Below are 27576 nucleotides of genomic sequence, written 5' to 3' on the forward strand. Positions count from 1 at the left end.
GAATCTGCCTGCCAATGAAGGGGACATGGGTTTGATCCCTGGTCCAGGAAGATGCCACATGCAGCGGAGCAACTAAGCTGCTGTGCCGCAACTACTGAGCCTGTGCTCTAGAGCCCATAAGCCACAACTACTGAGTTCATGTGCCACAACTACTGAAGCCCATGTGCCTAGAGCCCATGCTCCATAACAAGAAAAGCCACTGCAATGAGAAGCCCGCGCACCACAACAAAGAAAAAGTAGCCCCCTCTCGCCTCAACTAGAGAAAGCCCGTGCACAGCAACGAAGACCCAATGCAGCAAAAAATAAATAAGTAAGTAAGAAAATAAATAAATTTATTAAAAAAAGAATCAAACAATACACAAAAAGGATCATACACCATGAACAGGTGGGTTTTATGATCAAGGATCATACACCACGATCAAGTGGGTTTATCAAGGATTCTTCAATATATATAAATCAATCAATGTGACACACCATATTAACAAATTAAAGAATAAAAACCATATGATCATCTCAATAGATGCAGAAAAAGCTTTTGACAAAATTCAACACCCATTTATGATAAAACTCTTCAGAAAGTGGGCATAGAAGGAATGTACCTCAACATAATAAAGGCCATATATGACAAACCCACAGCAAACATCATTCTCAATGGTGAAAAACTGAAAGCATTTCCTCTAAGATCAGGAACAAGAAAAAGATGTCCACTCTCACCACTATTATTCAACATAGTTTTGGAATTCCTAGCCGTGGTAATCAGAGAAGAAAAAGAGATAAAATGAATCTACACTGGAAAAGATGTAAAACTGTCACTGTTTGCAGATGACATGATACTATACATAGAATACTAAAGATGCCACCATCAATGATGCTAATCAATGAACATGGTAAAGTTGCAGGATACAAAATTAATGCACAGAAATCTCTTGCATTCCTATACACTAACAATGAAAGATCAGAAAGAGAAATTAAGGAAACAATCCCATTTACCACAGCAACAGAAAGAGTAAAATACCTAGGAATAAACCTACCTAAGGAGGTAAAATATCTGTACTCTGAAAACTATAAGACACTGATGAAAGAAATCAAAGATGACACAAACAGATGGAGATTTTTCTTGGATTGGAAGAATCAGTATTGTGAAAATGACTACACTATCCAAAGCAATTTACAGATTCAATGAAATCCCCTTCAAATTACCAATTGTATTTTTCACAGAATTAGAGTAAAAAATTTTACAGTTTCTTTGGAAACACAAAAGACCCTTATAGCCAAAGCAGTCATGAGAAAGCAAAACGGAGCTGGAGGAATCAGACTCCTTGACTTCAGACTATACTAAAAAGCTGCAGTAATCAAGACAGTATGGTACTGGCACAAAAACAGAAATATAGATCAATGGTACAGGATAGAAAGTCCAGAGATAAACCCACGCACCTATGGTTACCTAATCTATGACAAAGGAGGGAAGAATATACAATGGAGAAAAGACAGTCTCTTCAATAAGTGGTGCTGGGAAAACTGGACAGCTACATGTAAAAGAATGAAATTAGAACACTCGCTAACACCGTATACAAAAGTAAACTCAAAATGGATTAAAGACCTAAGTGTAAGACCAGACACTATAAAACTCTTAGAGGAAAACATAGGCAGAAAACTTTTTAACATAAATCCCAGCAAGATCTATTTTTGACCCACCTCCTAGAGTAATGAGAATAAAAACAAAGATAATCAAATGAGACCTTATTCAACGTAAAAGCTTTTGCAAAAGAAAACCATAAATGAGACAAAAAGACAACACTCATAATGGGAGAAAATATTTGCAAAAGAATCAACTGACAAGGGATTAATCTCCAAAATATAAAAACAGCTCATGCAGCTCAATATCAGAAAAACAAACAACCTGATCAAAAACTGGGCAGAAGACCTAAATAGACGTTTCTCCAAAGAAGACATACAGATGGTTAAAAAGCACATGAAAAGATTCTCAGCATCACTAATTATTAGAGAAATGCAGATCAAAACTACAGTGAGGTATCACCTCACACCAGTCAGAATGGCCATCATCAAGATATCTACGAACAATAAATGTTGAAGAGGGTGTGGAGAAAAGGGGACCCTCTTGCACTGTTGGTGGGAATGTAAACTGCCACTGCCACTGTGGAGAACAGTATGGAGCTTCCTTTAAAAACTAAAAATAGAACTACCATATGACCCAGCAACCCCACTACTGGGCATTACCTTGAGAAAACCATAATTCAAAAAGACATATGTACCCCAATGTTCATTGCAGCACTATTTATGATAGCCAGAACATGGAAGCAACCTAAATGTCCATTGACAGATGAAAGGATAAAGAAGACATGGTACACATATAAAATGGGATATTACTCAGCCATAAAAAGGAACGAAATTGGGTCATTTGTTGAGACGTGGATGGACCTAGAGACTGTCATACAGAGTGAAGTAAGTCAGAAAGAGAAAAACAAATACCATATGCTAACATATATATATGGCATCTAAAAAAAAATAAATGGTTCTGAAGAACCTAGGGGCAGGACAGGTATAAAGTCTCAGTTGTAGAGAATGGATTTGAGGACACAGGGAGGAGGAAGGGTAAGCTGGGACGAAGTCAGAGAATGGCATTGACATATATACACTACCAAATGTAAAATAGATAGCTAGTGGGAAGCAGCCCCATAGCACAGGGAGATCAGCTCGGTGCTTTGTGACCACCTAGATGGGTGGGATAGGGAGGGTGGGAGGGAGACGCAAGAGGGAGGGGACATGGAGATATATGTATACGTATAGCTGATTCACTTTGTTATACGGCAGAAACTAAAACAACATTGTAAAGCAGTTATACTCCAATAAATATGTTTAAAAAGAGAAAAACAAATATTGTATATTAATGCATATATGTGGAATCTAGAAAAATGGTACAGGTGAACCTATTTGCAAGGCAGGAATAGAGACACAGATGTAGAGAACAAACGTGTGGACACAGTGTGGGGGGAGGAGGGGAGGGCTGAATTGGGAGATTGGGATTGACATATATACACTATCGTGTAAAACAGTGAGCTAGTGGGAACCTGCTGTATAGAGCAGGGAGCTCAGCTCAGTGCTCTGTGGTGACCTAGATGGGTGGGATGGAGGGTGGTGGGAGGGAGGTCCAAGAGCAAGGGGATATATGTATACATAAGGTGATTCACTTCATTGTACGGCAGAAACTAACAGCATTGTTAAGCAACTCTACCCCAATTAAAAGAAAAATAGAGGACTGGAAATGTGTCTCAGATATATCAGGGTTCAATTAGAGAGGCACAACCAGAGGTTTGACTAAGCAATTGTGGGAGCGGGTTAAGAAGTCTCTGCAAAGTTGTCATCTTCACACCTTGTGCTGGAGCTCAAAGTCTGCAGGGCAGGCAATTGGGAAAGGAGTGTGGGTGTGAAGTGGAGAGCAGGGACAAGGTAGAACCCACAAGCGTGTGACTGTATCAGTCTCTTATTGCCTCCAACACTGATGATGTTGATGATGCAGATGTCCTGCAGGAGAAGCTGGTGTCCTTTGTCAACGTTACTAAACCCACCTGGCCCAGAAGTCAGAGAAGCTGAAGAAGGACCCAAGAGAAGGTAGAATGGCTGCTGCCCCAACTCCCAGCAAGGCGAGCTGGCAGAGAAATGAGAACATGTGTGAACTGCAAGTTGACACATTCCAAAGCCACAACATCTGAGTCAACAGAGGAAATGGGGCTTTCATCTACCAGCAAGTAATTCCCTGTGGCTGAAGTGGTTTATGCTAGGGTGGGATGCAGGGGTGGGAGGAAGGTAAGGTGAGGTGAGTGAAAGATGAGCCTGGAGCCTTAAGTCAAGCAAGATCACTGCAGTTCAACATTTATATATCAACTTTCTTATAAACCAGGACGAAGTGTTAAACTGGATCCTGACGGCCATGGGAACCACTAACTATGTTGACTCTCCAATTTTCATTTCAAAAAGTTTAAAACCATTGGCACAGCACAATCTTCCCCTCAAGTCTCAGCTCTCCCTATTCTTTCCTTAACCACCTGTACCCACAACAAACTCTCCAGCTTCCCCCAACACTCTTCTTGCCTCAGTGTCTCTACCTGGAATAGTTTGCCTGCTTTAAATCCTCTTCCCCTGCAAGCTCCATTTCTTCCTTAGTAGATACTGCCCTCGGCAGCATTCATCAGAGCAGGGTGTAAATAACCACACTGTGTGTCACTAGACTGTGGCCTTCCTGAGGATGGGAACCTTGTTTACATCATCCAGATATCCTCACTATCTAGCATAGTGTCTGGCACTTAGAAGATGTTCAGTAGCTATGTATTGATTAATTCAAGCTCCAAGAGCTTCTCATCAAACACTTCGCTTATATGTTTTTTCAATTTTGTTAGTTGCTTTGATGAAGTAAGTCTTCTAATCACTGTCAGACAGAGAGAAGCAACACATTTCTATATTTGAGTAGAGAATCAAGAAGAGACAGTAAAGGCTTCTAGTGTCCTTCTGAAAAGCATCTACAAACGGACTCAAGTTATCAAGAGGGAAAGGAAAATCATTCCTCTTCGGAGGTGTGCTCCAAGGCACTCGTGAACCTTGCATTCTTTACCGATACATCTTCGTTCTTTACCAATACGTCTTCATAATTATTGTCTGTAATGGCTTCCTTATCATTCTTGGTTTCTTTAATCCCCATAGGACTGCCTGTCAGGTCCTTGGGAAGGTTATAATTATAAAGAGGCTTCAATTTTTTGATGTAGATTAAGTTAAACAGTCTTTGGAAGCTTTGTTTAATATTTGAGGAGGTCAGTCTATGGGCTATTTCCATAAAAATTTTGTTTGTTATTTCTGCAAACTCCCTGATCACAGGATCTTCATCCCGAAGCACTCGGTCAATAGCTGTAACAGCAGAAAGGCCATTAATTCAAGGCATCACTGTCATAGTCTGAGAAGCTCTAACCCTAAATAGACTCACCACCTTTCACAAAAGCCCCCCTCCCCCAATTTTTGTTACTTTGACAAATAGCGTCCAGGAAGTTTTTTATGCTCTATCCTCACCAGACCTCATTAAAAGAAAAAAGGAAATAGTCACTAAGTGTTTACTGAGTGCCTATTATGTGCTGAGCATTGTGGTAGACAGCATAAACATATATTCATGAAGAGGTTCAATATTGCTCATAATAATGAAAAAAGTGGAATCAGCCTAAATGTTCATCAATATGAAAGTGCTTAAAAATTAGAGATATCATAAAGTGAAGTAGCACATACATATTAACATGATGATGTAGACCCATATTTCTTGGCATGAAAAGATGTTTCTGACACATGAGTAAGTGAAAAAGTTATAAAACAGTTATGATAGTTTTAAAAATAAATAGGTAATAGTTTATATTCTTTAAAAATATCTGCAATAAGATATATACCAAAATGCTAATATCATTATATTCATATGTTGAGCTTGTGGGAAGTTATTATTTTCTTTCTTAATAAAAAGAAATAGAGAAGGAAAAAAGGACAGATTTAGAAAAGAGAGAAAAAGTAGAAGGAACAGAAGGAGGAGGAAGAGTGAAAGAAGAAAAATATTCTGAGTGACATGGAGGGAGTGCTTAGTATTTAGCCGGCAGTCAATAAATATGAATGGATAAAAAAGGAAGATAATGATGTGTCAATGTAGATTCATCAACTGTAACAAAGGTACCACTCTGCTGGGGGATGTTGGTAATTGGGGGAGGCTCTGCATGTGTGGGGGCAGGAGGTATACAGGAAACCTCTGTATCTTCCACTCAATATTTCTATTAATCTAAAATTGCTCTAAAATATAAAGCCTATTACCAAAAAAGGGAAGGAAGGCAGCCACCTTATTTTCTGCCTCCCCTGTTTGTAATTCTGATCCTGAAGGGGAAATAGGCAGAGGCTAAGAGAGAGATGCTGAAGATCCAAACATTTTGAAAGAATAAACATTACCCTTCTTTAATTTCTTCTGGTGGAAGTGTACATTGCTCTCCACTAAAATGTAAATCCTCTGAGGGAAGGGACTTTGCTTTGTCTGCTGCTGTATATCCTGCAGATAGAATAGTGCTGTCACATAGTAGATGCTGGAAAAATGTTTGTTGAATGGATTAATGAGTGAATGAATTCTTAACTGTCTGTATCCCAAGGACTCTAGGATAATAGTTAGGTCTCAACTAATGAGAGGGACAGATGGAGAGATTGAAACAGAGAGCGAAAGAATAAAAAATAAAGAAGATGTCCCTTAACCCATTCCTTCCACTGATTTCCCCTTAACTGCCTAGCTACCTCTACCACCCTCTTCCCATCCCTGGCATCACTATAGAGCTCAGATATAAACTGAATCACAAACAGTGAAGTTATTTAGGCCTATACATAAAGATTTCATTATAACTTCAACACTTACCCTCAAGCATGACTTGAATTTCATCTCTGAGCAGTAAATGGCCACCCAATTTTGCCAAGTACCCTATGCACAAAGTAAAATTAAAGTTACTCCAAAATACGTTATGAAAATACATCATCTGATATTATCTGGCTACATTCATTGCTTTCTTCAAAGCAAAGCATCTCTAGATTATCCTTGAATCATCTTTTAGTGCTTTCAAATAATTATTAATAAAATTCTTTATTGAGATATAAATGTGCAGAAATCATAATTGTACAGCTCAATAAATGACCACATAGTGAATACGTCTAGCTACCACCTAGGCCATTAAATAGAATATTACTATTTTCCTCATGCCCTTTGTAGCCTCCTCCTTCACCTTTCAGAATACATTCTTTTGCTCAACGTTATATTGTATGATTCATCCATGTTTTTAAACATAGCAATAGGTCATTCATTTCCATTGCTACATGACAGAGGTTGGCAAAGTTCTCTTGAAACACAGCCATGCTTATTGGCTCATTTGCTTATGGATTATCTACGGCTGCTTTCACCCTCCAACAGCAGGGTTGCATCGTTGCGACAGAGACCATATGGTACTCAAAGCCTGAAATAGTTACTATCTGGTTCTTTACAGAAAGAATTTGCAGAATGCTTTTATATGATATTCCATCTTATTAATGCAGCACTTTTTAGCCATCCTGCTTATGATGGACAATGTGTTGTTTCCAATTTTGGGCTATTATGAATAATGAGGTTATTGTGGGCATTCTTGTACATGAATTTTTGCGTAGATTTGTGTGCATTGCTGTTTGGTATATAGCTAGGAGTGGACTTACTGGCTAATGGATGTGCTTATGTTCACCTTTAATCATTACTGCAGAACAGTTTCCAAGGTGGTTGTACCAATTTTCACTCTTACATTTCCATTGCTGTACATCCTCTCTAACACTTGAAATTGTTAGTCTTTTACCTTTCAGTCAGTTTCATGGGTTTGGTGGTATTATTTTTGTATATTTATTGGCCACTTGGGTATTTCTTTTTTTTTTGCAGTACGTGGGCCTGTCACTGTTGTGGCCTTTCCCATTGTGGAGCACAGGCTCCAGACACGCAGGCTCAGCGGCCATGGCTCACGGGCCCAGCCGCTCCGCTGCATGCGGGATATTCCCAGACCGGGGCACGAATCCGTGTCCCCTGCATCGGCAGGCGGACTCTCAATCACAGAGCTACCAGGGAAGCCCTGGATATTTCTTTAGTGAAATGTCTGTTCAAGTAAGTCACTTGTTTTTATATTGAGGTGTTTTTAAATTATTTATTCTTAGGCATTTTAAATTCTGGATACTAATCTCTTAGGATATTACACCCATTACAAATATCTTCTCCTACCCTAGGGCTAAACTTTTCCATTTGTATTGTTTTTTTGGGTTTTTTTTTTTGATGAACAGAAGTCCCTAATTTTAATGTAGTCCAATTTATGGTTAGTGAATTTTGGAGTCCTGATAGGGAATCTTTGCTGTCTGAAGGTCATAAAGATATTCTCCCATATTTACTTCTGGAAACTTTATTGTTTTACCTTTTCACATTTTTGGATTGCAAGCCCAACTGGAATTATATGGCATAAAATAGGTGTTGAGATTACTTACCTATGAAATTAATCGAGCACCATTAAGAGAAAAAAAACAAAGTCTTTTCCCTAATGCTTTGCAGGGTCATTTATATCATGAATTGTGCAGGGGTCAGTGTCTTGACTCCATTCTTAACATTGTGCCACTTCCATAGTACCTTAATGTAAAATGGGTCTTGATATCCAGTAGTATAAGTTCTTCAACTTTGTGATTCTTCTTCAGATTATCTTGGCTATTCTCAAATCTTTAAATTTTCATGTAAAAATTAGAATCAACTTCTCAAATTTCACACACACACACACACACACACCCAAAACCTCTGGTGAAATTTTGTTTGGAGTTGTATTGAATATACTGAACAGTCTGGAGAGAGTTGACATTGTTACAATACTTAATTCTTTAATCCGTAAACATGATATATCACTCTATTTAAGTCTTCTTAAAAACTTCTCAACATTTTCTAGTTTTTTTGTGTATCAGTCTTGTACATCTTTCCTTAGTTTTATTTTGAGGTATTTGATGAATTTTGGTACAATGCATTAGGCATCAAAAAATCGATTTTCTAGTTGTTTATTGATAGTGTGTAGAAACCCAATTGATCTTTGTATATTGATATTGTATATAGAAAACTTGCTAAATTTATTTAATTCCAATAGTTTTTCTGAATTCTTTCCAGTGTTCTAAATGCTCAATTATTTATCTGCAAATTTTGGAAGTTCTATTTTCTTTTTTCCAGACTTATACATTTTATTTCTTGTTATTACCTTATTTTAGTTTTGGAAAATTTTTGGTTATTATCTCTTCAACTATTTATTTTGTCTCATTCTTTCCCCACTATCCTTATGGAATGCATTTATTAGACCTTATAACCATATCTCATATTATTATGCTCTGTTCATATTTTCCATTTTTAACTCTTTGACCTTTGATCTTGAGGCTGAATATTTTATTCTGACATTTCTAATTCTCTTTATCTCTTCTCAGTTCTTTCTAGTCTGCTGCTAATTTTACCCATTGAGTTCTGCATTCCATCTCATTATTTAATCTTTTGAACATACTAATCATATTTATTTTAAAGTTCCTATCTGATAAATTTCAATAATTGCATATACTAGATTGTTTCTATTTTTTCCCTTGTAATTAAAAAAATCTAAACCTCTGGTTATTTTTGATTAAATCTCAGCTATTGTGTATACAATTTTGTGTAGATACTTTTAGGCTCTGGGCAATTTATCTTCTCCCAGAGAGGATTTATTTTTGCTTTTTTGGCAGGCAGTTAGGCTAGAGGTATATCCCCTTAATCCAACCAGGGAGTTAGATATTCAAAGGTTCAGTAATTTTAAGAGCTGGCCTATTTTTAGTTTACTCTCACTCTTAGGGGAGAGACATCAGGGATCCCAGCTGAAAACTTGGGGGTATTTACCAGGGTTCCTCCTCATTGTCAGTCCAATCCAAGTTTTATTCCTCCAGCTCAGTGAGACAGCTAAAATTTCTGCACAGTTTATCAGCCTCCCAAATACCCTTTTTGCATTTAGAATTGATCTATAAATTTATAAAAGAAAATCTATAAAGGAAAATAATCCCCAAATCTCAGGCCTACTTCTTTTGGTTTTTCTACTTTCTCTTCACTGCCTTTATAAAAGCTCTTACATGTTTTCAGATAGATTTAAGAAATATTTTTATTGCTGTTCCTATTATCCTCATTTTCCGTGTGATAAAATAAAAGTTCATAGAGATTAAGTAACTTGGTGAAGGTCACACGGCTAGTGGGTGTTCATTCTGAGATTTCAATGGAAACGTATCTACTCTCACCAATATTTCACACTGCCTCTGCTTCAGTCAAAATAGTGACCACAGAAATCACAATAATACATTATTTTCATAATACAATTTACAGATAGTAAAGCTCAAGATATTCTTATTGACAGGTGGAACATGGACTTAAAAATTTAAGAATAGGGCTTCCCTGGTGGCGCAGTGGTTGAGAGTCTGCCCTGCCGATGCAGGGGACACGGGTTCGTGCCCCGGTCCGGGAAGATCCCACATGCCACAGAGTGGCTGGGCCTGTGAGCCATGGCTGCTGAGCCTGTGCGTCGGAGCCTGTGCTCCGCAACGGGAGAGGTCACAACAGTGAGAGGCCCGCGTACAAAAAAAAAAAAAAAAAATTTAAGAATAATGTTTAAAAACAAAGCCCTGTGTTGTGGAGGTATCCTTAATTGGCATACTTTTGCTTAAGTTTGTAAATCAATGCAATTCCTCTCAGAATTAGATGGCGGGTACAAATAATGAATGAAAATTTCTTATGCTAGAGAGTACTAATTTCCCCTGTTGTCAAATTACTTCTTTATCTTTAGTTCTCTTACTAAAACTACCAATTTTTAGCTGGACACGTGGCCATCTAGCAGATGACTAGACTTTTAAGACTTCTTTGCAGCTAGGTATGGCCATATCTGTGTTCCGGGCTAATGATCATTTAGCAGAAGTTACAGTTGCTCTTTAAAGAGATGCCTGTGACCTCTTGATATTTTCCCCTTTCCAATTGACTGGTATGTAGAAGTGGTTGCAGGAGATGGAGGAAACATCTTGGACCTGATGTAGGAAACTGTGTGATGAGAATACTAGAGCAACAGAAGAGCTGACACTAGTCTACGTATACTTGGATTGTTAAATGAGAGAGAAATAAGGTACTATTTTGTTTAAGCCGTAATTATATTTGGGTCTTTCTTATACTGTAGGAACTTCAGAAATACAACATTACCACCAAAGGAGCAAAACAGGTGGTAAAATTAGGCAAAAACAACTGAAAATTAAATGACTCTACTGAAATGGTGTTTTTGAAAGTTACAAATGAACTTTCAAATAGAATTTGATGTTTTGAAAGTTTTGAAACACGGCAGACTAACCACAATGCCAACAAGGTGCACGTGGAAAAATACAGTTAGTAGTGGTGGGGAGCGTGGAGACAGGAACTACAAGCTCCATCCACAAGCAGTCAGCTCTGCTCAGTTGCTACCAGGCAGAAATGCAGGTTCAGTGTAGCCTTATCTCCTCCCCCTATCAAATAATTGGAAATACAGATAGTTATGCGAAAACTCTTAAATTTTAAATTTGGCAATTGTGACACACTGCTAGCTGTCAATCTAATATCATTGTCCCCTTCTTGCCCAATAAAAAAAGTGCCAAGCAGCTCTTGCAAATGATGGTGGCATTGTGACAGTTCTGATCATTGGGAGGTATAAGATGAATCACTGGTTGGGATTTTGAAGAAAGCTTTGTAAAATTAGGTTGACCCAGAGACACCTTTTGCTCTTTACGTTTTTCTTTCTCCTTGGTGTAACACTGCGAAAATGCTGAGGGTAATCAGAAAACACAAATAAGGATACAAGTCACATGCTAAGGATGATGGTATTATAAAGCCAATGATGCAGTGAATATCTACATGCACACATCACTTCTCATATGTGACTATATCAGAGGATAAATTCTCTTGAGAAGAGATTATTAAGTCAAAAGAATATGCATTTCACATTTGGATGGAAATTACCAAACTGTTCTGAGATTGTAGTAATTTACACTCTGACCAGTAATGTAAGTGATTGCCTACTTCCTGCAACCTGGACAAAACTATGTAGTATAATCATTTTTGTTCTTTGTCAGTTTGATGGATGGAAGCACTTTATCAATTCAATTTGCATCACTTTTTGGATGAGGCTGTGAAAATTTTATGTATATGAGCCAAGTAATTTTCTTCATGTACTTTGTCCATTTTCCTAGTGGGTTGTTTGGCTTTTCTTACAGATTTGTAAGGATTCTTTAGACAGTAAGAATTCATGCACCCTTTATATGTGATAAGTGCCATAAATATTTTATTACAATTTGGCTTTTGACTTTGTTTATCGTGGTTTTGCCTTGCAAAAATATTTGTTTTTACATAGTTTGTCAACTTTTATGATTTTTACTTTTACTTAGAACGATCTTACCTACCCCATGATTATAAAGCAAATTCTTCTACACTATTTTATCTAATCTTATTTATTATTATGGTTTTATTTTTAGCATTTGAGCCTTTGACCATCTGGAATTTATTTAGTGTAAAGAGTGGGATAGGAATAAAATAATTTAAAAAATTCCAGATGGCTCACCATGTGTCCCCAAACCATTTAAGGAATATTCCATATTTTCATCACTATTAGTTAAAGCCAGTGATTCACTGTAAAATATTGCATGTTTTGGCAGTTATTTCTAGATGGTATTTTGTTCCATTTGTCTATCTATTCATTCCATGTGATTTTAATTACTGTAGCTATATTAATATCTGATAAGGCTAGTCCTCTTTCATTCTTTTTTGGTTAGAACTTCCTGGATATTCTTGCATGGTAACTTTTCTATATTAATTTTAAAATTAGGATGTCAATTTTGAAAAAAAAAGCCCTATTGATATTTCAGTGGGCATCTTATTCCATGTATAGATTAATTTAGGAAAGGACTGGCACATTTACAATTTTAATTCTTTCCTAAAATATGGTTTATACCTTTCAATTTATTTAAAATTTTTTTGTGTCTTTCAGTAATGTTTGCAGGTTTTCTTCATAGAAATACTGCATACATTTTAAAGTTTCTTTTTAGATCTTCCTTCCTTCCATCTATTCAATACATGAATTCATACACCTAGAATTGATTTTTGTGTAGGGTGTCAGGTAGGAATTTGTGTGTGTGTGTGTGTGTGTGTGTGTATTCCCATTGTCCTAGCACCTTTTATTAGACAGCCCATCATTTCTGATCTGATATATACTACCAGTTCTGATCTTTATATTAGGTGTTTGTATATGTGTGGATCTGTTTCTAGGCTTTCTATTACAGTTTCACAGGTCTTGTCTTTCCTTGAGTGAGTAACGGATTGTCTAAAATTTGTTAGTTATATCTTCTTATGTTGGTCTTTTGCTCTTCCACATACATTTAGAATCAACTTGTCAAGATCTATGAAATTATCTGTTGGTATTTTTTATTATAACTGGATTGAACTTATTGATCAGTATTTCTCAGTAGGGGCTCTGGGGATTCTAGATGGGATAATTTGTGACTAACACTGTTACAATTATTACTGATGAATATTAAGCATACTCCTGTAACATTAAATGCATTAATGGACATTAAATGCTATACCAACCTGAAAGCAAGCTGGCAAGGGAGATTGGGAGATGTAGACCATAGAGGTCAGTTTTTGAGGCATAGAGAAATGTAAAACATAGTGAAGAATGGATTGGGAGCTGGAAGTCCTACAGTTAAGTAGATACTGTATGTCCTTATGTGATAGTTCATCCATTCCTTCTTTAGTTGGCTGAATTCCATCCATCAATGATTTCTTCAAGAAGGATTCATGGTAATGAACTTATGCTGAGTTTTTATGTTTTAGAAATGTTTTCTCATTATTTTTGTAGTTGGATATAATTTTGATGAGTATAAAATTCTTCAGTCATAATTTTTTTCTACTTACGATTTATAGGCTCTATTCTACATTTTAGAGTTGAATACTGAAGTGGAGAAATCTAATGCCACATTTATTTATTTTGTAACATATAGGTGACTTTTTTTTTGCTCAACTGCACAACGAATTCTTTAACTCTGAAGTTCCATAACTTTGTTAGGAAATGTCTTAATGTTTCATTCTGTATAAAATATTTCTTGAACAATTTATACCATCAGTATATTTAATCAAATTTTTTTTAGTTCTTAAATTCTATCTTTGAATACTTTTTTTCTGTCTAATTGTTCATTTTTCTTTGTGGATATTATCTATGCATACTTGCATTTCTTTCATCTATCTTCTATATCTATCATTGCTCCCTAATTTTTCAAACTGTTTCTTGTTGGTTTATATTTTATTTTGCTAACATTATTCAACCCTTTACTCCTTGTTCCTTACTGGGTTATCAACAATATATATTTGCTCTTCCATTGGCTGCAATGTAGTTTTTTGCAATGGTTATATATTTTTTCTTACACTTTCCATCATGCTTTGAAAGCTTCTTTTACTTTTTGAAATTCTCTGTTTTGCCATTTATTTTCTTGAACATATTAATCAGTTTTTAAAACATATGTCTCACATCTATGTCAGATAACTTTAGTATCTGGATCTCCTGATGTTCTCCTTCCATTGTCTATTTTTTTTAAAAAAACTTATTGGATTATAGTTGATTTACAATGTTGTGTTAGTTTTAGGTATACAGCAAATCTCCTTCTAGAGTGATGAAAATAAAACAAAAATAAACAAATGGGATCTAATTAAACTTAAAAGCTTTTGCAGAGCAAAGGAAACCATAAACAAAGCAAAAAGACAACCCTCAGAACGCGAGAAAATATTTGCAGAGGAAACAACCAACAAGGGAGTAATCTCCAAAATATACAAACAGCTCATGAAGATCAGTATCAAAAAAACAAACAACCCAATCAAAAAATGGGCAGAAGATCTAAATAGACATTTCACCAAAGAAGACATACAGATGGCCAAAAAGCACAAAGCACATGAAAAGATGCTCAACATCACTAATTACTAGAGAAATGCAAAGCTTACTCTTCATGTGTTCCCGTTATCCCATTATATATTCCCTGTGTGCTTATATCTTTAGATCTTTATTTTAAAAAGTTTTGGATTCATGAATATATTTACCATGATTTTCAACTACTCTGTAGAAACATTTTCTAAAATTTGATTTTCTTCTTTGTGGAAAGTTTGTGGAAATTTCCAGTGTAGAATTCAGAATAGCATGAATTCTTTATGGTTTGAAATAAAGTTCTTATAATACAGGGTTCTCTGTGTGTGTGTGTTCCTCTACTCCACTCTGATCAACACAGATCATGAACTGTAGTGCTGATCATAATACAACTTGTCTTCTACCCTGACTAATGACAGACTTTTCTGTACAAGTATAATGTGACTAAGTATTTCCTCATTCCTTGGGGCCCCAGCTATTCGAGGATGCCAAATGGGGTCAAGGGAAGATCCCACTACCAAGTTGGGAATTCAGTTCCTATCATTCCAAATAAAGGATTATTAGTTTTGATCTTCATGGCGAGAATCTAGGGGGAAAAAACTGATTGGTCAGGTTTGTCCAAGGTCAAAAATTACAGTTGTTTTCTTTTAGAATCTTCCTGCACTCCCACAACTTTACATTTTCTTCTTCAAACTTTATTGGATTTGGTAGCTCTTCCTCATCTGTTGTAGTCTGTGGTTATAGATGTTCATGTTTTTTTGAAGATGACATTTAAAAAATACATTATTCTTATTCTTTGGGGGGTGATTTTTAAGCAGTGAAGGAAAGCTGTAGTGGTTTGCCACCATCTAAAATTTTGAAATTCATCCTGTTGAATGTACTTTGTATGATAATTTAATCACACAGCTATACCCACTGTGTATTATAAAGTAGAACTCTATACTCATGATATATTTTAACTTCTGTTCATCTTAGATATCACCATGAAAAGTACTGTCTATCATAAAGAAAGAAAATTTATAATTTTTTCAAGGAAAATTTCTAGCTGCTTACCCCATTCTTTACCTTTTAAGACAAATTAGGAAATTAGAATTGAATTTTACTTACCTATTAAAATAACTGATCCTCTTCTCAGATATGTTCTGGAACTCCTCAGGAATCCTAAGGTATCAGATATCAAATCTATAATATATTTCTGATGAGAAATAAGCTGAGAATAAAAAAGGAAAAAAAATTCTCTCACTTATTGAAAGAGCACATTTGCTGTCTCCAGAGAGGCTTTCAGGGAAAAGAACTTGGTTGCTTATACCAAATCAGGGCCAGTTTAAAACTTGGGGGTTTCTGTGTATGAACGTTATTCTTTTGCTTGCAGGTATTATTCAGCTTATTACATGATATCCAAACTTTGGGTTTCCAACTTTTGCTTAACATCCTTCCATCCCCATTTGTCTATCATTGCAGTTTATGCTGGTTTTCAGAGAACCGGCTCATTCAGCCATGGAAAAGAAATTCCAGCTTTTCTTTTGGTGATCTGAAATGTTGTTCCTACCTTTACACTGCTCAAAGTAGGTAGGTTGGAGGAAGAAACGATAGATGGAAAATGTTGAGGAAAAGAGAGTGGAAATTTTTAATTTTCTCTTGTCTCAAGTTCTAGCTATAATTGTTCATTTATCTTTTCTTTATATTCCTTGCTCATCATGCTTTTCATCACTTTGGATATCCTTTAAAGTTCCTTCTATAACTCTTGTGGTAGTAAACCCTGAGGGGTCACTTACAAGATTGTTACAGATGTTGAGCACTACCAGCTCAAAACTGCAATGTTCATCCTTGAGCAAATATGATGTTGGCCATTTTAATTCTGAGGCACAGATTTCTAATGTATATTTACATGCCTGTGAAGTAGAAAAAGGTCAGTAAAAATCTATTCATCTGATGTTACATAAAGCACTGCGATTCTCAGCAAAACTAAGAAAAACAAAATCACAGGACTTACTTTAACTACTCTTGCCTCTGTATCTTCCAGAAACAGCATCAGAGGCACCAAGCCTCCGAAAACCACATCATTCAGCATCCATGTATACTGATTCATGTCCCTGAGTAACTCACCAAAGTGTCGAATGGCCATACTCCGAATGCCTCCATTACTCTGAAATATGCACACAGAAAAGACCTCATTTGAGGATATTTATATATATGCACACACACTATATACTATATATACTATGTATACTTATATACACTATATAGTATATATATATTTATACGTATATATACTATATATGATGTGTCTATATGTATATATATAATTTTTTTTTTTTCGATACGCGGGCCTCTCACTGCTGTGGCCTCTCTTGTTGCAGAGCACAGGCTCCGGATGCACAGACCCAGCGGCCATGGCTCACGGGCCCAGCCGCTCCGTGGCATGTGGGATCTTCCCAGACCGGGGCACGAACCCTTGTCCCCTGCATTGGCAGGCAGACTCTCAACCAGTGCGCCACCAGGGAAGCCCGTATATATATAATTATCATTTATTTTTAGAAAAGATTCACTTTGGGTCTAAGAAGTCTAAGGGTCTAAGAAGATTCACTTTGGGTCTAAGCTTGTCTTTTGATTTTAAAGTAAGACTTGCTTACCAAAATTCAGATTACCTTAAAGAAAATCCCCTGTGAAAAGTGAGTTTCTTAAATTTAGGAAGATAGTATTTAATAACATCCTAAAATTATAACATGTACAAATCTATATAACTTGGAGATGATTTCTATAATAATACTTAGGGTAATGTGACCATGATGTCTTCAAATGCTGGAGGACTTTGCAGAATTGCCAGTGAATACCAATGCAAGTTCTTTGCATAATGGCATAGTACTAGGTTTCCAAGGGCTTACTTATGCCAAATAGGAAGGTGATTGGATTATAAAGATTCTAGAAGAGAAAAATTGCAAGTCAGAGGAAGAGGTTAATTTTTTAAAGTATAATATCACCTTCAGTTTTTAAAAAAAGTTTATGATTCCATTTTGAAAATAATTCTTTACATGGACATGCCAACTACTTACTAGCTGTGTGAACTTGGCCAAATATTCATTTCAGTTTTCCTCAGTTTCCTTATATGTAAACTGGATAATAGCAATAGAGTTTGTTACAGGATTATGTGAAATTGTCCATGTAAATCCCTTAAAATAGTGCCTGGTACATAGTAAACGCTCAGTACATTTTAGCCACTATTATTATTACTATTCTTATCATTATGTCCTTATGAAATACTTTCTGCCACTGTTTCCTTTTTCTATAATTTAATAATATTGGGCCTTTCTTCAATGAAATCTGCAGAACTAAAAAGTTACACATTTTGGCAAGATAATTTACTATGAAATAATTCTCTGGTTCACAAACACTCATCAAAGGAATCTTTAAAAACAAATAGATTTCCCATAGCATACCAAAATGTTCTTGTTTATTAAAATGCTATATTACTGTCATCCAACTTTTCTGGAACACGTTTACCATAAAAAATGAGAATTTTCAAAATGCACAACTTTCTGATGAAATACTTTCTAATTAAAGTTTTCTATGAAAATATCATATTCATTTGGGGCATTACACATGTCAACTCTAATACCCATAATATGCCTGCTATTCACTCTGTTTTACAGATGATGCACTAAGAGACTGAACCACCTGCTCAAGATTTCACAGCTAGTCAGTGGCAGCACAGGGATTTGAACCTAGGAAGTCCAGATTCAGGGTTAACAAACACAGCCACTAAACTATAATTCCTCTTTCATCTAAGAACAGAGGCTACATTTTGATTCTCTTTTCCTATGGGCAGACTTTTCCAGGTTCTCATAGTGTAGTTTAAAAACAAACAAACATAGAGCTTACTTGATTAATATTATTATCTCTGGAAAGAAAAAGGTAGCTCTGCACAAAATGACTGCCTTTTGTTGACTTATTCTGGGATGTAATAGCATTGCCTTACCTGGGGCTTCAGCCAGGTAAGATAAAACCTAATGATCTCACATATCTAACTGTGTAACTCACATGATCCATCAGAGGACAGTAGCTGCAAGCAATTCTGGTACACAGGGAGGAGTAGGTCACCTTGTCCAGTTTGCCTAAAAGTCTTCGAAGGGTCATCAAGGCCCTAATTACAACAGTCTTGTCTTGGGAAAGGAAGGCATCCAAGATGGCTATTAATAAGCTGCAGACATTTTCTATCTATATATAAAAGGAAGAAAGCGGTGGGATTTAAGAACTAGAAGGAGACTTGAGGTAGCATTTAGTACACACACCTCTGAGTTTGGGCAGCATGCAGTAATGTGCTGGAGCTAGCTTACAAGAGTCAATTGCCAAATTGTCAAAAATTTTGCAAGCTGATCATTAAAAGTCACTATTAAAAATTAAATTTTATAAATTTAGAAATAAATAAAAACAATGGTAATAAATACTGAAGACTCATCACTTCCTGTTCTTTTGCTACATTTTGCTCTTTTATGCCTTTGAGGTTATTTACACGTAGTGTATCTGTATGGTGGGGATATTAAATAATGATGCACTACTGTGCATCTCCTCCCAAATCCATGTCTACTGATGTCCCTTTGATAGATTGAAATCATCCATAGTGGGAGTATTTAAACCAGAGAAATTGGTCTTATTTTCACAGAGCTGCTTGTTTAAACATTTACCAACACACCACTGGCAGTATAACCTCGAAACTAGGTGACAATGACCTGTTTGGACATGAGAGCCCCTGAGCTGCTGAGCTAGGTCATGGGCATCAATTGCAGATCAGAGACAAGCAGAATATCAGGTAATTAAAGCATGAAAAGGAGACACAAAAGGAGTGAAAGAAAGGCTGGAAAGAAAGGAAGTAAAAGAAATAAATAATATTTGCCAAAATAACAGCCAGAGGACACTTGTGTCTGGCTGGAGTCTTTACCAATAGATAGTATGTGAAACCTCAATACAGATCCCTCTCCACTGTTTCTCTCCCACTTTCCTAGACAACTTTGTTACATTGTTAATCGCATTGGTAAGAGGACTAGACAAGGCAATAAATAACTTTCTGTTCACAATACATCCTACTGACTTGTATGATTTATCTAAAGCAAATAAACTATGGCTCATTTTGTTGTAAACGCAAAATGAGTGCCCACTGACAGGCTTTAAGCTTTCAGAGACTATGCTTAATGGATATACTAGGATTTATTATTAAATTTATTATTAAATCAGTAATTTATGGAATATCTACAGCCTCAGCATTGTGCAGGCTACTTTGAAATTTACAAAAGAATTACAACACATAGGTGTATGCGCTGACACACTCTTCCTGGAAGGCAAGAAGTATTCATATGACTTAGTGGGAAATGATATAGGACAGTAGTTCTCAAGTTCAACCTGCATTAAAATTACCTGGAGGAGTTTTGAAAACATAGATTGGTGGGCGCAACCCCCAGGATTTCTGATTCCATAGGCCTGTGATAGGGCCTGACAGTGTGCATTTTTTTTTTTTTTTTTTTTTTTGCGGTACGTGGGCCTCCCACTGTTGTGGCCTCTCCCGTTGCGGAGCACAGGCTCCAGACGCACAGGCTCAGCGGCCATGGCTCACGGGCCCAGCCGCTCCACGGCATATGGGATCTTCCCGGACTGGGGCACGAACCCGTGTCCCCTGCATCGGCAGGTGGACTCTCAACCACTGCGCCACCAGGGAAGCCCGACAGTGTGCATTTTTAACAAATTTCCAAGAGACCCTGATGCTGTTGGTTCAAGAGTCATAGGTAGAGAGCCATAAATATGAAATATATAAGCAAGTGCTTATAGTTGTTGTGGCCCTGAAAGGGATGAGGCTGCTAGAGACCAGAATATCCAGTGAAATTCGACTTGAGCTGATCATTGGAAAATAAGAAAAATGTGAATGGGTGAAGGAGGAAAGTGGTATAAAGGAAGAAAAAGCTTGAGCGAGTGCTCTGAGACAGGAAATTAATGTGCATGCATGTGTGTATGTTGGAGTAGAAAATAACGTATGTGTGGTTTAGAGTGTAACAAGAGTGTTTATGTAGAGCAATGCTGATAAATTCTGAGTGTAATGAGTGATTTTCTGGGAAAAATATAAATAAGGTGATAAAGCCAATAAATTGACTTAACACATGCTTTCCATTCAACCCAGTTTCCTTATTGATAAAACACTCAGCTTTGATATTGTGTTGGTGATGTATAAACTAAAAAATAACCAATGTTTTGTCAGTAAGGATACTGAGTTCTACCAAATCTCAGATTATGACTTCGATGGTGCTGGCAGACACAGATCACACACACACATACCTCGTTGATAACCGGTGCCATGCTGGCAATTTTCTGAAGGCTCAGTTTGCTAACTGCAGGATCAGAGTCATTGACCCAGTTTCTGAAGAGAACCAAAAATTCTTCTGGGAATGGGTCCTTGAAGAAATTATTGAGAAGCTAAAAGAAAACAATTAAGTTCATAGGCAGAGTAGTGGCCAGGCATTGTTCTTGCTTCAGTCATAAAAAAATCAAGACATTTTCAGTAAAACAAACACAAATCACGCTAAAACTCTAAATACTTACACATATTTTTACATATGTTTCTGTGCGCATAGAGGGAAGGAGAAGTAGCAGATGGAATAGGAAATACATGCTTTGTTTTATATATATGATGAAAGAAATTTTTACATGTGGAATAACAGAGTTTACGTTAACTTTTTATACTTTTATGTTGCCTCATCTTTCTCTTACCTGGAAAACCTTGGTGCCTAATAGCATTAATATGTTTACTTATTCGTTTTCTACCATATAATGCATACACTAGTCTTAAAATTATGATATCAACACATATAACATCAATAAACCTCCTGAGGAAAAATAAATATTTCTTTACAGATTTTTTTTTGTCCTTGCAATTTATCTCACTAAGGACGTACAAAGCACAGTGTTCATGTATTACTTGATCTTTCACAAATCTGTGGGGTGTGTATATGTGTGTGTGTGTGTGTGTGTGTGTGTGTGTGAGAGAGAGAGAGAGAAGAGAGAAGCATACAATTCACAGAGAAAGACACTAAGATCATAATAGTTAAATAGGTAAAGGAAAGATCAGGTTGTTCATAATATGGAAATTTAATTTATAAATAATATTTTAAAAATGTTCAAACTCTCTAAAATTTTAAACAGTAAGTACAAATCAAATCACCCCACAGGACATCACATCTGCCTCTCACATTGGAAAGCTTGTTTATGGTGGTGAGAGTGCCGTGGGGTAAGCATACCCATGAGCTGTGTGGGGAGCTCTGATTGGCACTGCTTTCCAGATAGCGGTTTGGCATTAAAAATCCTTAGCCTTGAGAATGTTTATACCCTTTGGTTATTATTTCAGATTCTTGGAATCTATTATAAGAAAATAATCTAAAATACCAAAAGAAAGAAGATTTAGGCACAAAGATGTAAACTTGATTACTATTTATATCAGTAGAACTTGATTGCTATTTATATCAGTAGAAAACTAGAAATAACAAATATATATAAATAAATGGCATAGGCATTGGTAATACTATCTTAGGTATCACTGGCTGATAAGACCAAAATAAGGTAAAATGCATAGATTGTGTGTTCAGAAAAACAAAATGCCAAGGGACCTCACAGTTGAACTGGAAAGTTGACGATTGCCCAGAATTTCTAAACAGAGAAAGTGGTGGGAGGTGTGGTCATTGCTGAGTTCCTGGAAAGACAGGCATGCCAGTCTCCAGTAGCAGGAAGCATTACATTCATGATGAGAGAGGCAACTAGGTTTCCATCTAGGTATATTAATGATGCTTACATAAATCTTATGTAGTTTGTAAATTTCTTTTAAATGTAGCATTTTATGGAAGGGATTTTGTATCTCATGTTTAGACCTATTTGGTGTCTGTACATACTTAAAGGGTAGTACAATAAAAATAATGAGTCACATAATAAAATAATGAGAGGTTCAAATGGATTAAGCAAGTTAGAAAAATACTGATTTGCTACTGCAATGTTAAGTTAAACTAATTCATGTATCCTTGTGACAGCTTTAGAAGTATAGAGTAGGGCTTCCCTGGTGGCGCAGGGGTTGAGGGTCTGCCTGCCAATGCGGGGGACACGGGTTCGTGCCCCGGTCTGGGAGGATCCCACATGCCGCGGAGTGGCTGGGCCCATGAGCCATGGCCGCTGAGCCTGCGCGTCCGGAGTCTGTGCTCCGCAACGGGAGAGGCCACAACAGTGAGAGGGCCGCGTACCGCAAAAAAAAAAGAAGAAAGAAAAAAAGAAGTATATAGTATATTGTATGGGTATGCCTTTTATAGTTTATTAACTCTTTTGACATGAAGTTTGAAATGTAAAACTTTTGGAAATATTTGGCATCGTACCTTAGATCAATACTTATTATATATTACTTTTATGGAAAATTAGATTTGACTCAGATAATTTCAATTTATAGAACTTTTTACATGCCTTTTGTAAGCAAAAGTACTGCCTCAATTTGCTTAACTCTGGTATGGCATTCCAATATTTGATGTAATATTCATATACAAAGTAATATAGTTCTATATCTTCATGTTACCCAGTTATTTAGCCCATTCCTTTTTTCCCCTAGACAATCTGAAGTATCGTTTAGACACTAGATGTTACCTACCACCTTTAGTAAACTTAATTATCCCTATATACTTTAAGAAGCTTGTAAAGAAATATGAACTAGGACTACAAAAATAATTAGTTTGTGCAAATCCGCACCCCCTAGGAAACTACAAAGGCCAACTGCTGAAACAGTCTAAAGGGACAACCCTCTCATAAATCTATCTTCGCCTTACGCCCCTCAGCTTCAGCTATCTGTTATTGTCTTAACTTTTGGTAAGAATCAATATTCGGAGAGGGAGACAAAACATTAGAGAGTCGATTTAAGTTTGGATAAGGAAAGGGAATGAGAACTTGGTTGTTCACAGTCTCGTAATAAAACTCACTTCAGTGAGGAATATTATTGTGATGACGTTGTCTTCTGACCTTCTAGGACCTTCCACTGAGAGCTTATAGAGGTAATGCAAGGTGTCTGGAAACTGTGGAAAGTTATAGTCACTGAGAGTTCTGTAAAGAAGAATAAAGAACTGAATTAGCAAAGAAGATGAAAACACTTTCTGCAACAGCAAATGCTAATGGTAGAAAAGAGGGAAACATTATCCTCATATTTTGTATCACCAGATAAAAAGAAAGATATTCTTGAATATTCCTTAATCCAAGGTAAACTGCGGGCTCAGTATGAGTTCTACGCAGACTCTGTGGATAAAAGTCCTCTTCTATTATACTTTCCCAAATTTGTCTCATTGGGTCCAGGTTTTTATCAGACCTCTTTAAAGTGGGACCACATATCTGATGCCTGCAGAGGAGGAATCAGTTAACAACAGAGGAAGGAAAAAGCAGATTCACCTCTAGTTCTCCATATCTGTTCTGTGGAGGGAGAATAATTTGGTGTCTACATCACTAGGTAAGAGAGCAAGGCAAGGAAAAGTAAAACCCCCCCCAAATAAGTGAAAAAGAAGAAGTCAAATGGCAATTCAGATCATTAGGAGAGATTTGGAAGTTGGAGTGGCTATTGACTGTGTTCCCACAGTGGCTTAGTTGAAGAAAGATGAAACAGGTGGGAAAGAGACAGAGAACATTTCTCAGTGCCCCTGTTCTTACTTGGCAACAAGGTAGACTCCATGATGGTGAAACAGTGCTTGGGAAAACTGGTTCCAGCAATTCTTTCTCTTTAGAGCAATATCCACTTGTTGCAGTCCAGAACAATTCAGCAGAGCTCTCAGTGCATCTCGAGCATAGCTAAGGTCCCAAAGAAGAGGAGAGTCATCACCTGCAAGTGGCCTTCACATAACTAGATACAAGTGATTATTTGCCTTTTCATTCTACGTTGGGCAGGATGCCAGTTTTGGGAAAGGGGGGTGTTTCAAAGAAAAGACCATTAAATGCTCTTCATCTCCCCTGATTAGCAGGACATGGGATGTGGGGTTAAACTGAAATTGTAGCATGTAAAATCTAGGATTAATCATAGAGCAGCTTATTCGTTTATTAAAAGCTTGTTAGCAAAAGATGTTAAGTGATGTGAAGACATGCTAAAGGTGCCTGTTGATTGTCTTCTTTGCTTTAAATAAATAGAATACATTCTTATCTACTTGGGATGATTTGGTGTCTGTCTGCTTGAAAGACAGAGAGTGGATTAAATATCTTAATGGGATTGTGTTTTAGAGTCCTGCCTGACTTAGAAGTCAACACCAGATGAGGGCAAATAGCAGAAAGTTGGGTCCTGATTTCCCTGGAGAGCAGGAAAGCTTACTGTAATCTCTTGGGCAAAAGAGAAGAGCCAAACCTTACCTTATGTGGACAGAATGACTGCATGCTATCATAAGCCCACACATCACATCACCAACCGCAAAATAAATTTACAGTTCACAAAGCACATTTGTGCACATTATTTTTACCTTACACGTAATTTACCCTGAGAGATCACTATCAGAGTAAATGGCAGAGCTAGTACATGTCTGGTTTTGGACCTGTTGTTCCTCCCTACTCTCTCTCTGCGTGGTGGCTTCCCTTTGTGGCAGGAATAAACCGTGTTCTGTGGGAGTGGTTTTTTATACACTGCATACACATTCAGGGAAGGTCCCAGCTTACTTCTAGGTACTTAGAATAGTTACTTTTCCAAAGGCATCCTACCCTGCAGAGGAAAGAAAACTGTAATAAATGAATATACTGCACAAGGGATTATATAGTTCCACATGAACCCAAGGGAGTAGAAATATTTGACAGCTGGAAGCTCATTTCTTATACCACTAGTATCTCACAAAGTCCTGTCCTCTGTCATCAGTCTCAGGTTGCTAGTGTAATAGAGTTGAAGCATGAGGGCCATCAAGAGCTGAGGGAAAAACTGGGCCACTGCTTTCTTGTAAGAACCAATAGGCAGCAATGTGCACAGGGCCTGGGATGCCTATAAGAGAAGGAAAAAGGAGTCAAGAATGTAACCATCTCCCTTTAAACCCAGTCAGCAGCGGTGAGGTGGGTGGAAAGGCAGGGACTCTGCAACTCCTCCCCCAAATTCCTTGAAGGAAGCCTGAAACATGCATGTGTATTCATTCATTCAATAACAGTTACTCAGTCCATTTTGAAGCAGGAACTGCACCAAGCATTCTCTGGCCATGGGCTCCCAAATCACTATCAACAGTGCCTGATTGCCAAACCAGCAGGAAGCAAGCTGATTCTCAAGGAAGGCATACCTCCCAAGGCTCCATGCCTATGTGGTCATGAAGAACAGTCTTACCAGAAACCCAGGTCCTCCCAGTGCTTCAACAATCCAGGGCAGTGAAATATTTAAGGAGGGGCATGCCAGGTCAACTAACAAATTTTTTGGTCTACTGACCACTACAATACCCACTCTATCAGAGAAACACATCTCACCACCTCACATTTGTGGAGCATTATCCAGTTTTTCCCCTATTATATGTCTGTAAGACTTGAATTTACTCCCAGGAGTGGCGATTTGGGTGCTTGGGAGATATATAATGATGGACACAAATGAGGTTCGGCCTTCACATGCCTATCAAGAGTCTGTGTGATCTGGCTGGTGGCTACCTCTCTGATACCATCTCCTACACCTTCACCCTTGCTCATTACTCTCCAGATGTTTTGGCCTCCTTGCTTCACTGATATACCAGGTAAGCTCCTGTCACCACGTGGCTTTTGCCCTTCTCTCTGTCTAGAACTCTCATGCCTAGATATCTGCAAGGATCACTCCCTCACCTCATTCAGGTCTCTGATTCGATGTCACTGCAGCAGAGAGACCTGCCCTGACCAATTTACCTAAACCTTCCCTGCCACTTTCTTTTCCCCACCCCACTTTATATCTCTTCTAAGCTTTATATCATCTGACACATAACACATTTTTTTGGTTCATTGTCTGTGTCTCTTACAAGAATGTAAGCTTCATGATCGAGGTGTGGCATGTAGTAGGCACTCAATAAATATGTGTTGAGTGAATGAATGAATGAATGAATTAGAGCCAGATTGTGTCAAGGAAGTATGACTGAGACTGCGAGCAGATAGGGATTTTCACGACTAAGAAAACAACACCAGGAAAAAGAAACACTCGTATTATTTACCGCCACGGGCATCATATTAGTAGTGTCAAGAGAGAAATGTCTTCTTTCCGTTATTCTTTCTTCCATTGTCCCAGGCTTTCCTTTCAGTATCAACAAGATTGTCTTCAGCACAAGTGGAGCCACACTTGACTCAGCACCAGCCGCCTGCCACATCAGCATCAGAGTGCTGCAAACACAGCCCCCCATCCCTGATAATGAAAATCATACGTTTTTCATTTCCTACTCAACACTGTGACACAAATCAGGAAAAGAGTCTTGGTTTTACATCTTTATAGTGCGAAGAAACTGCAGACAAGTCCAAAACTAACTGATATTCCCATTTCCAAATGATCCCATTAAGTTTCTTGTCTTTGAAAACAGGGGAAGAATTTCAATATGGTCTTGTGGAAAATACAGACTGTAAGTCTGCAAGTTCATTTCCTACTGCTATTTAAATACCTGTCCAGCTCATTATAAGGAACTGATCAGCTTTCTGTACTCCATACTCTTCCCTCCCACCTTGTGACCTTGTTTGTCTAGGGATAATAGAGTATTTAAAAACTGGTATGGAAATACAAATTAATATATAAATAAATATATCAATTTAAAAAAGCTAACTAAAAAGCTAACTAAATTAAAGAAAAACTACATAACTTAAAAATTAGAAAATTAAATTTAAAAACTAGGGCTTCCCTGGTGGCACAGTGGTTGAGAGTCCGCCTGCCGATGCAGGAGACACGGGTTCGTGCCCCGGTCCGGGAAGATCCCACATGCCGCGCAGCGGCTGGGCCCGTGAGCCATGGCCACCGAGCCTGCGTGTCCAGAGCCTGTGCTCCGCAGCGGGAGAGGCCACAACAGTGAGAGGCCCGCGTACCGCAAAAAAAACAAAACAAAACACT

At 37.4% G+C, this 27576-nt stretch overlaps 1 protein-coding gene across 1 annotated transcript in view; it reads right to left on the bottom strand.

Moving 5' to 3' along the window:
• Positions 1-4573: 4573 nt before the first annotated feature.
• MROH9 (maestro heat like repeat family member 9) overlaps positions 4574-27576 on the bottom strand; it is a 69167-nt gene continuing 46164 nt past the window's right edge. The window contains exons 10-20 of the mRNA XM_029226922.1: positions 26699-26864; positions 25388-25530; positions 24231-24368; positions 23516-23636; positions 20850-20987; positions 18570-18746; positions 16525-16677; positions 16307-16423; positions 15639-15741; positions 6434-6496; positions 4574-4917 (exon numbers count right to left, since the gene is read on the bottom strand). Of these exons, the coding sequence (XP_029082755.1) occupies positions 4574-4917; positions 6434-6496; positions 15639-15741; positions 16307-16423; positions 16525-16677; positions 18570-18746; positions 20850-20987; positions 23516-23636; positions 24231-24368; positions 25388-25530; positions 26699-26864 (1663 nt within the window). The remainder of the gene's footprint in view (positions 4918-6433; positions 6497-15638; positions 15742-16306; positions 16424-16524; positions 16678-18569; positions 18747-20849; positions 20988-23515; positions 23637-24230; positions 24369-25387; positions 25531-26698; positions 26865-27576) is intronic.

This window comes from Monodon monoceros, unplaced genomic scaffold (genome assembly GCF_005190385.1).
Source record: "Monodon monoceros isolate NGI ecotype Baffin Bay Population unplaced genomic scaffold, NGI_Narwhal_1 Super_Scaffold_18, whole genome shotgun sequence".
Lineage (NCBI taxonomy): Eukaryota > Metazoa > Chordata > Mammalia > Artiodactyla > Monodontidae > Monodon > Monodon monoceros.